Source organism: Python bivittatus, unplaced genomic scaffold (genome assembly GCF_059951505.1).
Source record: "Python bivittatus isolate LINGU-HERP-01145 unplaced genomic scaffold, Pbiv_v1 ctg000070_np1212, whole genome shotgun sequence".
Classification (NCBI taxonomy): Eukaryota; Metazoa; Chordata; class Lepidosauria; order Squamata; family Pythonidae; genus Python; species Python bivittatus.
The window spans coordinates 29,630,927-29,646,970 of NW_028277034.1; the positions used below are offsets into that span (position 1 = coordinate 29,630,927).

At 35.4% G+C, this 16,044-nt stretch overlaps 1 protein-coding gene across 3 annotated transcripts in view; it reads left to right on the top strand.

Moving 5' to 3' along the window:
• Positions 1-57: 57 nt before the first annotated feature.
• The window catches only part of SCLT1 (sodium channel and clathrin linker 1), a 39,362-nt gene continuing 23,375 nt past the window's right edge, over positions 58-16,044 (top strand). The window contains exons 1-9 of one of the 3 annotated variants that reach the window (XM_007422233.3): positions 58-507; positions 1,423-1,515; positions 5,254-5,306; positions 9,685-9,757; positions 10,098-10,153; positions 10,512-10,647; positions 11,487-11,609; positions 12,401-12,466; positions 15,091-15,161. In XM_007422233.3, the coding sequence (XP_007422295.1) occupies positions 1,498-1,515; positions 5,254-5,306; positions 9,685-9,757; positions 10,098-10,153; positions 10,512-10,647; positions 11,487-11,609; positions 12,401-12,466; positions 15,091-15,161 (596 nt within the window). In that variant the 5' untranslated portion in view covers positions 58-507; positions 1,423-1,497. The remainder of the gene's footprint in view (positions 508-1,422; positions 1,516-5,253; positions 5,307-9,684; positions 9,758-10,097; positions 10,154-10,511; positions 10,648-11,486; positions 11,610-12,400; positions 12,467-15,090; positions 15,162-16,044) is intronic. The other 2 variants (XM_007422232.3, XM_007422234.3) reach the window with 2 other exon arrangements.

Sequence of the window (16,044 nt, forward strand, 5' to 3'; positions counted from 1 at the left end):
CCCCACCCACCCTTTTTAAAAATCTTTTTACACCCAAGTCGGTCGTTGAGACGTCCGCGGTGTTGTCGCAAGGGATCCAGCGGCGCGCGTCGGCCTCGTGGGGGAAGGACGGTGATTGGAGGGGAGGAGGTGACGTTGCTACGGTGAAGCCCGGCGCTGCTGCCAGATTTGTTGGAGGGTTCCTTCCTCTGCCCAGCTAATGGGCTTTGACAATCTGCCGTCCACTCGGGAAGTTTCTTCTTTTCCTTTCCGTCTCCCTTTCTGAGGATTAGGTCAGGGTAAGCCGTCAAGGCAGGCGACGCCCTGTGCAGCAAACAGGATACACCGTCTTTTCATAAATGCATTCTTATGTAGTTAGAACTTTCTGCCACGTAACCCCATTCATGATGTGTAGGTTTACGTTAGAGCAAACAGTTCCGAGGAAAAAATAGCTGCTTCTAGGTAGAATTACAGCCCAAAGCTCTGCATCTACTCTCCCCACTGGAATTCAGCTGGAATTACTTCCAGGTAAGGACCTGATTTTTAGGATGTGCCTTCCGATCTTCAGGGGTTAAATATAACGAATAAAAATGAAGTTCCTTTAATTCCTGACTCGTGGGGAGGAACAGGGCCTAAGGGATGTAAAGTTCAAGGAGTGTCAGGAAGATGCACACAACAAATCTTTCCTGCACCCCAAAGGTCCGCATGCTGAAGGAGCTCCGGAACAGTTTGCTAGTTGAACGTGACCTGCTGGTCATTTCAGGAAGCCTTGGGGTAACTTGAGATCTTTGGTGAGGTTGCAGTATCCCAAGTACTGTCCTTTGAAAAGGAGGTGAGATAAGAGGTTACAAGGATGCAGAAGAAATACTGGATTTCAAAGAGCAGGATAACATTGCCTAGAAGAAAAACATTAAGTGATTGGAGGGGAGACACTATTGAGGATATTTCAGGGTGGTACATGGGAATTAAGCTTTCTGATTGCACAATCAGATGTGTAAGCAGAAGAATTTTAAACATTTTGAAATTAAGGGATAGATACATCATTTTTTATCTTTGTAACCTTGTCTGGGTGTTTTTTTAAGGTAAAGAATAAGATATAAATATGGAAATGTTCAATTGTTAAGTTTTCTTTACGTTCCTGTTTTCTTTCATTAGGATTTGATCTTAATTTTCCTATCTAGAGATGAAATTTTGACATTAACTCTGAATAAGAAATAGTTGTTCTTTTCAAATATCTCAGATTTATTACTTTATGGTTGATATCCATAACATCAGAATTACAGCTCTGGAGTTTAACAGCATGTTGTAGGACCTGTGGAAATGGTTCGGGTTGTTTTGTATTTCTTCCTAAGAATTTAGGTTTAGAAATTCAAAGTTTCTAAAATGAAGTTCAAAACAATTCATAAGCAGTATTTGCCAGTCATATTTATTTGATTTTCACAGATTTTTGTGTTTCTCTTTCTGAAAAGCAAATCAGCCTGCTGGAAACTTTATATGAAATTCCACTAAAATTATAAAATGGCAACAGATATCAAAGTAAGTTCCACATAAACTTCCATGAAAATTCATACTGCATTATATAGTTTAAGTACTAGATGTCAGGGAACATCAACCTTATTTTGACTGGAGGCTATCCCTTTTTTAGTTATTAATTTGATGGTTGGAACCTGCAAAGGGAGGGATAATATGATTAAAATGTAATGTAAATGGCTGTACCTGATTTTTTTCATATTTTTATTTCATGGTTTCTAGGTTTTGTTTTATGTTGCACCATTTAACCTATCCTAAGTATCGTGTAATAGAAGGGATCTTGCAGATAGATCATCTACCTAAATCTCCTGCCAAGTACAGTTACCCACTATTACAACAAGGTTCTCATATTTTAAGTTTTGAAAAAGACAACATTCTATAGAGTAGCTTGATTATATAATGTACCACAGTGAATTTATTTATGCTTTTTTACCACAATGAACCTATAACAATTACATTTGGCCATTCCCACTACAGCTAACTGAGCCTGGAGCAATTATTAAAAATCAAGTTTTGCCACATAATGCTCTTATGTTTATAACTGTTTCTTGTGACATGCTATGTATACATAGGTAGTACTAATGACATCGACAGCATCTTTTAATAAAATAGTGTAAATCAGTATCACCTTCCTGTAAAGACCTGACTGATCCTGCCTTAATCTCGATAAGATTTTTAAACATGCATGTTTAAGTACATTAGGACATACCAACCTAGTTAGAAATTAATAGTACTTTACATTGTTAGAAGCAATTTTGGTCAACATATAGTGAGTCTTTCACTGTTTTTCATTCCTGTTGTTCCTGATGTGCTCATATTTTTTTTTTGTAGGTGTTATCCTTTTAGTGCTATAGTTTTCTGTATCTTCTCGTTATCTAGTCATCATCTGAGTTTTTGCAGCCCAGTCCTAGTAGTCCTATAATTTTACCAGCTATCAGTTGTTCCTTTCTTTTATCCACTGATTATGCATCAGTAAGATGTAGATTTGTATTATGAGATGAAGAAGCAAAACAAACAAAAACCTTGGAAATCTTTTAAGTATGCTGAGTGTCCTTCAGTGCTTTTGGAACCTTGGAGCTTATAAATTCTTGAACTGTTCATCAGTGTTGCAACCTTCCATGAAATTTCTTCAAATTGTTGAATTATTCAGAGCACATTATATCTATTGGAATCCTAATTTCTGATATCAGGTTTGTGTCCTGATCTAACTGAATTTAAGCTTTTCTGATCTTCCACAATTTTTTCCACAAGAGATTTTTTTCCTCTTTCAGTTTCTTGAATGTGTGATTGAATTGAAATATACCCATGAGTGAATGAATCTGTCAGATAAATCTTGCTGAACTCATGAATAATTGTAGGAAGTTTTATGTTGTATCAGAAACACCTCACATTATCTAGAAATGTCTTGCTGTGAGACCGCAGTTTTCTGTAATTGATAACAATGAAAGTATTGGTATTCTTTTAAAATATTGTCATGAAAATACAGTTGTTCAATAAATGTGCTGCTCAACACACATCAATTAGCATCCTGCAACAACCTCTTAAGTTTGTGAAACATTCTTTCTTTTTTCATCAAGAAGGAATGTCCCAAATATTGAATTGTAGTTATCATCTATCAGTATGGTGTGTTCATGAAAATATGTTTTGTTTCAAAAGTCTCCTTTAGTTATTGAGTAATTGTATTATAAACCATGATTTATTTAAATGCAAAATTGGTCATTTTTCTAGTTGAAATATGGAATGATTATTGGAAATAGTTTAACTGAACTTGCTTCCATCTGTACCATCTCAGCAGTAAGCGAAGTGATGTTCAAAATCTTTTAGATCATCATCAATAATAGAATTAATAATTACTTCTGTCTTGGTTAAGAAATTCTTGACTCTAAATGTCGTTATCGTAGAATCAGTACCTTTAGCAGCACATAGGTGCAATCCATAGATTTACAATTGCTAGGCCATGTGGTTTAGCTTGCAGGAAAAAATGAGTTTAATCATTCTTATTTTACTGTACCCCAAACAATGACAAAACAAAAGTGTAAATTCACTGAAGGAGCACCCCCTTTTGCAGTAACAGCATCCTTTGATCTGCCCAGTTTTACAAAATAATGTGACAAGTTTCCTGAACAGTTCTCTTCTTGAACTGCCAAATTGTGCTTTTCTGAGTTCCTATGATGTTGTAAATCGATAGGGGGTGTATGAAGCAGTTAACTTCTGTTCTTCTCAACCATTTTGAAAGTACAGGAATTCATTGCAATGCATTTCCATTTTTATTTTGGCATTGTTTTGTAATAAAATTGGAAAAAATAAACTGAACTGTTTCTGCAAGCTAAGCAGTGTTTGTGATACGAAATCACATGTCCCTTCCACTTTAGCCACTATTTGTGGCATGAAATTCAGTGTCTTTACCAGTAAATCATTGTACTATTAAATCAAAAGCCTTTGTCACTAAATCAGTGTTCATTCTGTGCAATCACAGATATCTGCAATGAATCTGAGTTTGTTGTGTGAAATTATAAGGTTTCATAATTTAAATCAGTTTTTGTAGTTTGAAATTTTAAACAAATCTGTGCCTTAAATGATCTGTCTGTCTTAACAAATCTGTCTCTCAACCAAAAAAATAAGAAGCTCTAAACCACCCCAAATCCTGTATTATCCTTTCTTGTGCCTCATGGACAGCAGGTCATCTCTGCTCTGTATCATTTAGGGGACCTCATAGTTACATCATTTTTACTGGTCCAAAAAAAGGATTTTTCCAGAGAAATCTAGTTATATGATAACCATGCATATTGATAAAAAAAAATGTGATTTTGAAGTTTAATGCTATTTCAAACAAAGCAGAAATGAAATTTAGTTGCTAGTTTATCATTGATCAAAAGGAGTAGCTGATGTGAAATAAAAGCAGAACAAGAGACTGGTTGCCAATGATAGAAACACTATAGAAGTGTCCTTAATGGAATGATGGCCCTTCATTCTTTTTAACCTTTTTTTTTTTTTTTAATCTGCGCTCAGTCGTTACCGACTCTGCAGTGACTGCTTGGACGAGTCATTGCAGTTTTCAAGGCAATTGTTTCGGAAGTAGTTTGCCAGAGCCTCCTTCCTAGAGCAGAGCCCAGCTGGCGAGCGCAGGAGGCGGGGTTTCTGTTGCTTTGCGCCCTTTTCGGGCGCGCACAGTTTTTCGCGCTTACCGGCAACTGCTCCCGACTCCTTTGTTGCAAGGTGCCGCCAGCATTTTTCCTCCCACCGAAGTGAGAGTCCCCATTTATCTACTCACGTGAGTTTTCGAACTGTTGGGTTTACAGGAACTGGGGAGGAAACAGGAGCTCACCCTGCTAACGCGAAGGCTGGACTCGAACCGCTGAAGCGTCGACCATTTCTGGCCAGCAACTTTCAGCGTCATTAAGCCACTGCGCCACCGCGTCCCCCTTTTAACATTTAATGAAATGCTAAGTAAATAATTATTTTCATTCTGACTGATCATTATAGGTTAATACCGTTAGCAAATATTTCTTTTTTTCTATTAAAAAGCATAGATATTTTGAGTTCATAAAGATATTTAAATAATACAGCATATTAGTGTGAAAACAGAACAAGATATGAAAAGCTAAGGTTATGCTCTTTGAATTAAACTTGAATCCATTTGGAATAGTTTGATCTAAATATGGAGATTTATACAGTTAAATTTTAGTTTTTCAACATCTTTGTGTTAAGAGATAACGTCATTAAAATAAAATGGTTTGCTTCCAGAATAATGCCTTTGAAGACCCTGCTATAATGGAGCCCATCCTGATAGACCAAAGGTAAAGCAATTTATTTGGCATTCTAAATAATGTGTAAAATGCAGTTTCAAAGCAATCCCACCCGCCCACACCATATTATAAAAAGGTATATTGATGCCTGGAAATGTTCTTAGAAAATGAACAAATGAAGTCTTTGTTTCTTTTTTATCTCATTCATATATTAGACAGACAGACAATTTAAATAAACATGCTCAGGATCAAGGAATTAGATTTGTGATTAGGTGAAAAAAAAAAGTACTTTAACATTCTGAATCCAGATGTAATAATGCACAGTTGATCCATTGAAATCAATGGAATTTCAAGTTGGTTTATTCATTTCAGTGGATCCTAAGTCAGTCATAAATAACTCTGTAACAAAACTCTCTCCATGTGTGTTCTAAATATTTTGCCAATAATTCAATCATGTTTGGCAGAACCTGTCTCTTTATCTGGAAAATGATTCCACAAGCATTCCATGCTTTAGCAATGAGAAACTATAACTACACAAAATACGTTATGACATCAGAGGGTGACAGTTTGATCTTCTCCTTCTTTTCATGTCTTAAAATATTAGCATAACTGTCATTGAGTTTGTTTTTTTTAATATATAAAAGTTATCATTTTGGAAGAGGTAAAGGTTCTCCTGGAAGACAGCCTAACTTCAACAAAATCATTCTGAGTCCAAACAAAGCAGTGTGTGTTCCCTCCTTTATCTGGACCAACTGAAAGGGAAAAGATTTTTGTATAAAATCTCTTTACAACTGGTGCAAAAGGAAGAGGAATTTAAATATTTCTACCTATATTTACAATTATAGCTAATATTTACAATAACTAGTTGTTAAGTATCCTACGTTCTTTACATTAGAATACTGTCTACTGATCCATAACTGTACTTCAAATGAAGTTATATGTCTACTAGTTTGTAAACCCTTGGTATTTTATAAGTCAACACATACAAAATAAACGATTGTCAATCTGTAGTAGGGTGACTTTCACAACACAAGTTGTATTTCTTTCGGGATCTCTACCCTTCTAAATCTAACTGAGTTCTGGGGTGTCTGATATACCTGTCTCTCAAGGTGAATAAGTTCCATCTGAGACAGGTAAGGTAAGCTCCCACCATCTGTTTTTGAGTAGAGGGAAAACCACCTGCTCATATTCTTGGGAATCCAGATGGGGTGAGAGATCCCTCTTCTTCAGGATTAATCTTTTAAATAAATGACTCCGGTTTCACCTTTTTACCAGAAGGTCCAGGCACAAGCAATTTTTGGAGTATCTGGTGCTTAAACAAAGCAAACATTGGAATAACATCATCATTATTATTATTATTATTATTACTACTACTACTATTACTACTATTACTATTATTACTATTATTATTATTATTGACTAGAAAGTGAGTACACAGGAAATGAGAAAGGTGAAGCAAGTTGTAGAAGGCCTAGGTCTACATATAGGTACTAGCAATCCTTAATACGCAAAACAAACAAACAAAAATACAGGGATGCAAAATATTCCCAAAGGTAAAACTTCATAACTGAACAAAGCCATTCCGAAAAGAAATAAGACACTTCTGCACTTATACTTTTCTTGCCATCTGTAACTTTCTGGTTTAAATTCTCCCAGGACTTTTCAGCAGAAGACTAAATTGTTCCCACTCTGAGGACATTTAGGCAACAACTGAGGAAAGACACTCCTGTCTTTCATTGAAATTGTGTAATGGCATTAAAGTGTGTGTGCTGGATTTCCTAATCAGGAAGAGCCAGGTTCAAGTTTATCTTCATCCTTGCAAACATATTTGATGGCACTCGGGATTGTTACTGCTGATAAAAATTGGAGTATGGAGGAGGGCGGAGCTGGCGTCGCGGCGATACGGCGGGCGATCCTGGGCTCCCAGGATGGCAGCCGATATCTCCTCGCCCGGACGGTCCCGATGGACCTAAGCCGTCCCGTAGAGATGGCGAACGCAAAGGGCGCGTCCCGCGGATCTCAGGGACGCCGCAAGTCCCAGATCGATCCGGGGAGAAGCTCTTGAAGCCGGTGGAGGAGAGGCAGCCAAAAATGGCTGCGAAAGCCGGGACAGCTCCAAAGGAAGATGGAAGAGAAGGGTGTCAACTGGGTGAGATGGACTTTTACTATTCAACTATTCTTAGAGAACACCTTAAGTAACTTAAAGAGATTTTTAAAAGTGAAGAAAAGTGGATTAAGCGGCGAGATTGAACCCTATTAAAAAAAAGAAGGGGGAGAAAATTTTTCTTTTCAACTTTCCCTTTTTAGTGGAATTGACAAGATGTTTTTCTTTTAAAAAAAATATATTTTTAACTGGATTGGCTTTCTCTTTTTAATACTCAATAACTTTATATTTTAAGCCTTTTTTTTTACTAAGATTTTTTTATTGTTATAAGAAATTTATATCTTTTTGACTTTGAAATGGGGAAAGTGGAGTTAAGAGAAAGTAAATGAAAGAAAGTTGCACTGCCATTTAGAGGCGCGAATTAGTGCTTTTTTTTTTCATTGTGACGCACGCTCAAAGACCCTGTGCTTTCTAAAAAGATAGTGGGATGTGCATGTTTATACAGGTGCCATCCGTAACTATAAACAAGAAAGTGGAGTTGAAAGCGACTTTGAAAACATTAAGATGGAAAGTTTGAGCCAGTCACAAGAGCCTTGATTAGTGGCAGTAGCTCTTTTTCTGCTAGAAGCTCTGCTTTGCTTTCTATTCCCCCAGATGGATTTTTTTTTTAAAGAGGCTTAGCCTTTTCCTTCTTTTCCTTTTCTTTTTATTTTTCCTTCTTTTTTTTTCTCTCCTTTTGCTTCTTTTTTTCTCTTATTTTTGGCAAGAACAAAGATAAAGAATCCTTTGACTCAATGAAGGTTTATCAAGATAATAGACTATACGAGAAACACAATGCAGAAAAAGATCTTTAAACTATTGAGGATGACTATAAAAATTGGAAGAAGAGCTGCAGAAACTCTCAAAAAAAGAAAAAAAAAGAAAAAAGATATTAAAGCTAAAATGGACTTAATTAAACATAAAACGGGATCATTGGAAAAGGAAGAAATAGTACAAGAAATCAGAAACATTAAACGGAATTATTGTGAGGCCTATAAACTGAGAATTAAAAGGGTTAATCAACTGATAAATGAAGAGAGACAGATTTGTTCTTGGCACTGAGGGTGAGAAAAAGATTATACAAGATTATAATGGAAAATCGTACTAAGAGAATGTACAAAAAGAAGAAGTAAAACAATATTGAAAGAAACTATTGCAGATGTTTAAAGAGAAAATCAGGGGAATACAACAATGATGGAACTGACAGAAGCTTCCAAAAGCAGAATGTTCAAAAGGACACTTATTATTGCTTTCTCTTATCCAATAATATAGAAAAAAGGAATGAACAGCCAGATATTTTGGGACATTGAATGAAAAGGGTGAACTCAAAATTATGCAAGCGCTGGAATAAAGTATAAATCTGAGATATATAGTTAAAAATTGTATAACATGTAGTGAAATCTGGTTAGAACTGTAACTTGGTTAGAATTGTAATTGATACTGTAACTGATATTGGTTAGAATTGTAACTCTTAAGAATTGGAAAAATTAAAAAGTACTTATGCAGGAGGAAGTTATTCAAAATTATGGAATGTGCAGAGATGAGTTAAATTGAGATTTGAAATTAGAGTAAGAAGATAAGCAATTTTATATGACACGGGATTTGTTTTTATTAATGATTAGATGAGAAAATATAGTAATGTAATAGATTAGGAAATTTTATAATAGAAATTTGATATTAATTATTATATATATACACATATAATAGATAGATGGAGATGTATTACTAATCCTATTGAAAGTTAAAATTTTTTGTAATATATGATTTTATAGATTAGCTATGAATGATTAATAATTGTTAATTGATAAGTATACAAGTATATTTTTGAATAGATGATATGAGAATTTAAGATTATGAAAGGGGCACCAACGAGTTTAACTGGTTGACACACGGTATAAAATGGAAGATGCTTTTTTATGCCTTTTTATGTTTTTGTTTGTTCATGTTTGTTTTGTGTTTGTTGTAAAAATAAAAAAAACATTATAAAAAAAAAAAATTGGAGTATGGAGTACTCTGTATGCCCCTTTGAGCTTCTAGAGGAAAAGCAGGATATAAATCTAAGTAAATAAAGCAAAGAAATGACCAATTGCTTGGAAAATGTTTCCATATATACGTGTGTGTGAGAGAGAGTGTGATTTGTGATTATTGTGCTTATCCTTAAGCATTTTTCTCTAATGCTTCATTTTTTAATGTGACAATAAGATTTTTTTAAAAAAATTGAACTGTGTTGTGTCACTTGAATGTTCAGACAATATACCAAATAACTTTATTTTACATTCCTTTTAGCTCATTACCTCCTATAGTTGCTGAATATGATAGACATCTTGGGGAAATGAATGAACAACTAAAATACTGTCAGGTATGAAGCTAAAGCTAAATTATTTTTATGACTAATACATTTTGTTAAGTAATTAAAAAACAGTGATGTCTATTATTGAACTGATAATAGTAAGACTTTTAAAAAAAAATCACTGAATTGTAGCTAATAAAAAAATAGTGCCACTGTTTTCTAATAGTTCAAAAGTATTTTATAAATATTTCTAAAATTAGAAATCTTGTTTCATAAACTAGATAAGGCAACATTTTAAATTGGCATTCAAGCATCTTAGTGGTGGTTGTATTGTGCTGAATATGTACTGTACGTGATCTATCATATCTTCAAAAATAAATATTTAATGCACCGTTTTGCTTGCTTTTAGGTGCAGATGAAGGAAATGAGGCTAAAACTTGAACAAGTTGTTAAGGAAAATGAAAGGTAAAGTCATAAAAATCGTATTAATACTGTTTTGTTACAGCAAGAAGCTACTGAATACTGCAGATCACTTCAAGTCTTCCCATGGACTGCCTCTGAGACATCAAGATCTTGATTGACAAGATCATATATTATTTCTGTCTTACTCTTGCAGTGCAATAAATATGGATACTTGGGGATTTTTTGGAAATAATGTGCTTACTATTTTTTTGGAAATAATGTGCTTACTATTTCATAAATAACTTAAACTATTTTTCTGGACTTAAAAGTGTTAACAGTTTGTCTGATGGAAGAACCATTCCTAATACAAATACAATTTGCTGTTTTACAACAAAATGATCCACCTCTTATTGTAACACAGATTGCATGAAGAATTAAAAGAGGCAATTGAAAAGCAGTTGGAAGCTCTGCCATCTGGCTCTGTTTCAAAGGATGCTACATTTATGGATGAAAACCTAATAAGAAACCTTCAAGAGCAGTTACAACTAGCAAATAAAGTGAGCAAATTGAAACATTTGCTTTGGTTGGACTTTTGTGTCTAGGTTCCAGTAGCCCTAAAATACCTTTCCGAACGCTTTTTTTGTTTTACTGGATGTAGATTATTATTTTAATATTGGTGTTTGAATTTCTAAGCTTGTTTTTAATTTTAAGACATAGATATAAACTGAAGTTAAATCTAAATTTTGAATTTTTTTTTTTTTCTGCGCTCAGTCGTTACCGACTCTGTAGTGACTGCTTGGACGAGTCCTTGCAGTTTTCAAGGCAATTGTTTCGGAAGTGGTTTGCCAGAGCCTCCTTCCTAGAGCAGAGCCCAGCTGGCGAGCGCAGGAGGCGGGGTTTCTGTTGCTTTGCGCCCTTTGCGGGCGCGCGCAGTTTTTCACGCTTACCGGCAACTGCTCCCGACTCCTTTTTTGCAAGGCGCCGCCAGCATTTTTCCTCCCACCGGAGTGAGAGTACCCATTTATCTACTCACGTGAGTTTTCGAACTGTTGGGTTTACAGGAACTGGGGAGGAAACAGGAGCTCATGATAACAAGAAAGGAAAACAACACACTAATATTTGTAGACTATTTTATTGTGATTAATAAACAGGTCCAGAGATGTTCATAAAATAATGAATTTCTCTGAAGTAATGTATTCTTGTGCTTACATTTATAATATAAATTAACTACATAAAGAACAAATACAGTAATATCCCTTGAAGAGTAAGTCAAAGTAAATTTACGTTTTACCATAATAGATACTAAATAGTAATTCTTCTTTTTAGACTTTTGATCCTTAAATACAAATGGAAGGAAAAATTCTGACATTCTTTTTTTCATTCTTTCAATTTTAAGGAAAAGGAACACGTCCTAGAACTTTGGCAGATGGTATCACAGGAATTGGAGCGACTTCAGCAAATATACCAGGAACACATGACAGAAGCACAAATTCATATTGCGGAAAGGCAGAAGCAAAAAGTAACATACTGATATATGTGCATTAAAATAAATTAAAATGAAGACAACCATTTTCCCATTAACTCAAGATTTCAGGGATGGCCGGCTTTTTCACTCAGAAGTGTTTTTATTTTGTATAGTCTTTGAGAAAAATCATAGACGTGACCATGTCATACCAGAGGACAGAGATGAACTTTTCAGGCTATTTTGAGGTGGGAGAAGGGGTGTCTTTGTTTTCTTTTTGATATTAACGGAAGGAGTGTGAAACACAAAAGATGTATTTTGAAAGCCTTAGGTTGCTCAAGTTTGTCTGTGTTTAAAAAAGGTCCTGTGAGCTCATGTAGGCTCCCAGGATCCAGCCCCCCCACTGTCTTCAAAAGGTTTGAAACCTGAATACATATTAGAAAACGGACACAGTTTGCTTGATTTTGAAGTCTGCTTCTGGATTTTCAAAGATTTGTTGCAGGATTAGCTGTGAGTATTTATTCAACTTGTATGTATACTTCATGCACTTAAATCTTGTTGAAGAAATATATTGTGTTCTATCACAGTCTCTCATAAGGTATTTACCTCTATCACATGCAAACACAGAATATTAGAAGAAGAGATACTGTAGACCATTCCTGCCTTATGCTATTGTGTGATTTCATTTGAATAAATTGGCTGACTGTAAAATCTGGACCACAATCACTAATAATGTATAAAATGTAATAATAATATTTAAATATTTATTATATTATGTTTGGGCATTTATTTTTATGTTGATAAATCCTGTAGTTTAATTCCAGTGTTCTGTATTATCTTCTTTCTAGGATCAATTGACAAGCTTTCAACAGTTAACAAAACAACTGCATTTAGCCAATGAAAAAACTGAATCAGTAAGTGAAATATTGAAATTCTAATAACTTAAAATTATTTTGGACAAGTTATAATAGCAGAAAAATATAAAACAGGAATACACATTTTCCAAACAGATATAACTTTTCATAAAGGTATGTCTAACTTTTTTTACTTGCATACCTTATAAGCTGTATTAATTATATACAGTGGGGCAAAAAAGTATTTAGTCAATCACCAATTGTGCAAGTTCTCCCACTTAAAAAGATGAGAGAGGCCTGTAATTTTCATCATAGGTATACCTCAACTATGAGAGACAAAATGGGGAAAAAAATCCAGAAAATCACATTGTCTGATTTTTAAAGAATGTATTTGCAAATCATGGTGGAAAATAAGTATTTGGTCAATATCATAAGTTCATCTCAATACTTTGTTATATATCCTTTGTTGGCAATGACAGAGGTCAAACGTTTTCTGTAAGTCTTCACAAGGTTTTCACACACTGTTGCTGGTATTTTGGCCCATTCCTCCATGCAGATCTTCTCTAGAGCAGTGATATTTTGCAGCTGTCACTGGGCAACGCAGACTTTCAACTCCCTCCAAAGGTTTTCCATGGGGTTGAGATCGGGAGACTGGCTAGGTCACTCCAGGACATGTACTGGCTTAAGCAGTGGGACACATCTGGCACTGCAGGATTTGAGTCCCTGGCGGCATAGTGTGTTACTGATGGTAGCCTTTGTTACTTTGGTCCCAGCTCTCTGCAGGTCATTCACTAGGTCCCCCCATGTGGTTCTGGGATTTTTGCTCACCATTCTTGTGTTCATTTTGACCCCACGGGGTGAGATCTTGCGTGGAGCCCCAGATCGAGGGAGATTATCAGTGGTCTTGTATGTCTTCCATTTTCTAATTATTGCTCCCACAGTTGATTTCTTCACACCAAGCTGCTTGCCTATTGCAGATTCAGTCTTCCCAGCCTGGTGCAGGTCTACAGTTTTGTTTCTGGTGTCCTTCGACAGCTCTTTGGTCTTGGCCATAGTGGAGTTTGGAGTGTGACTGTTTGAGGTTGTGGACAGGTGTCTTTTATACTGATAACAAGGTCAAACAGGTGCCATTACTACAGGTAACGAGTAGAGGACAGAGGAGCCTCTTAAAGAAGTAGTTACAGGTCTGTGAGAGCCAGACATCTTGCTTGTTTGTAGGTGACCAAATACTTATTTTCCACCATGATTTGCAAATAAATTCTTTAAAAATCAGACAATGTGATTTTCTGGGTTTTTTTTCCCATTTTGTCTCTCATAGTTGAGGTATACCTATGATGAAAATTACAGGCCTCTCTCATCTGTTTAAGTGGGAGAACTTGCACAATTGGTGACTGACTACATATTTTTTTGCCCCACTGTAGTGGCTTGTACTGTATTTTTAAAATCTGTTTTAGTTTAATTGCTGCTTGGAGATCAGTTTTTCCTGATTTGGGAAAAATTGCTGTTCATGAAAAAACAAAGTTTTGTCTGTAGACAGTCCATGATTACCAAGTTTTAATGCCTAATTTTCTTTGATTACTCAGTATTAGTTTAAAATATTTTCTTCCTGTCTCTGTTTCCTTGTTTTTAATGATATGATTATTAGAAACTAATGAAGTTGAAGTAAGAAGCTTTTTTTAAGCATTAGCAAAAGCAATAGAGAGTGTAAGTGAAATATAAAATAGTGAAACAAAATTGCAATCAGATGCAAACAAAACAAGAAAGGAGTTTGTTTTTTTTAATGTTGGCAATTGAAAGTAATGACTAATGCTGATGCATCTAAGGCGGAATAAGAGCCTTAAAATGCCACTGAGTTTAGGATAAAGACTATATAAGTTCTGACAATTATAAAAGTCTCAATGAAGTAAAGTCAGTAGTAAAATTACTGCAACATAGATAGCTGTAGTGCAGTAGCACATAATGCTGAGTTTGTTATAAGCATGGTTAGCTGAAGGAGCCAGATTTTGTTTTGCTGTTATGCAAATTTCAGGTAGTCCTCCCTTAACAACCCTATCTGAGACTGGCAACTCCACTGCTAAGTGGTTGCTAAGTGAGAAATCACATGACCATGGCTGTGCTTTCCAGCTGCAAAGAGACAAGGCCAATCAATTTCACACCATTGGCCTTTGTTTGACTCCTAACCTCTCCCCCGCCCTTTGGAATGCTGGAGTGCCTGCTTACTGTCTTTTACACATTGAAAGCAATGCGATCATACTGCAGCCCAGGGCTGTGAGCCACAAGGCATGTTACGCAAACAGCTTACAGTACTCTCTTGAAATCTCTTCCCCTCCAACCTCTTCGCTCTGCAAGCAGAGTGGGGAGAAAAAAAGCAAACAGTTTCTGTAGGCAATCTCTCCTTTGCCTGACCCTTTCATACTGCCTGCGGGATCGCATTGCTCTCGATGTGTAGAAGCTTACTCTCTTGAAATCTCTTTCTCTCCATCACTCTGCGAGGCGGAGGCGGGGAGAAAAAAAGCAAGCGATTTCAATAGGCAATCTCTCCATGTGAGCTTTATTGTTGAGGGTATACTAGACCCTGAGCGTCTGTATTCCTAGCCCAGCACTTTAACTATTCTAACACACTGGCTCTCTTGATTTATTGTTTTTAACAGCAGTATAATATATTTAAAAATTATTGTTTACAGATTAATCAGGTATTTCTGAAAACTGTAATGGAACAAAATGTAGAGCTGGAACAGCTGCGCAAGCAACAAAGGTACAGACCTCTAAATCTTAAATTGCTTTAAAAAAAAAAAACAATAGGACTTAGCACACTTTTTCTTGCAAAGGAGTAACTGGCAGTAGCTAGTTCAGTAAAATGAGGCAAAATTTCCCAGCCATGAGAAATCATAGAAATATCTGGAGAATACCTCAGGTACTTTGCAGTCATGATTGTTAACGAGAAAGTCTCATCCAATAAGAGACAAGATTTTGAAGAAGTGTGACATCTTGATAAAAATCGGGTTGTAGAATATTCTGTATAATTCAAGTCATTGTTTTGAATTTAACAATTCTCAACTCTTTTTGCAGTTGAAGGCTGCATTTTACACAACACACACATGCACACACACACATTAAACTATTAAAAATATTTTTAGTCACTAAGGGAGCATTTTGCATTTTGGGGAAACTTTTTTTTTTAAAATAAAACTGCTACCATAAAGTACATATGTAACCATGGGAATTCTAAAAACTGCAAAAAAAGAAATATATATGCTATGATCAATTGTGTATACCACACCTATGTGTAGGTAGACAGATAATCAAGGGGCATGCAAAAGCAAATTTTGCCTCTTCCTAACACCTTCAACCACTGTCAAAATTGTTTTGTTTGTAATGTATCTATGGATGTATGAAACACGCAGAATTGTGTGTATATTATATGTATTGTATCTGTATGGGTGCAGTCATTCACTCTGTGTTTCACAGGCAATGCAAATCAATCAGGGTAAACACGTGTTTATCCAGTTTACAAATTCAATGTAAATATATACCTACTTTTCTTTAAAAAAAATATACATATTTTGCTTAACTATCTTAATTTTAGTCAAAATGTCTTTCAGAAGTAAAAAGTTCTTTGTGCGTAGAATGGATTGGAG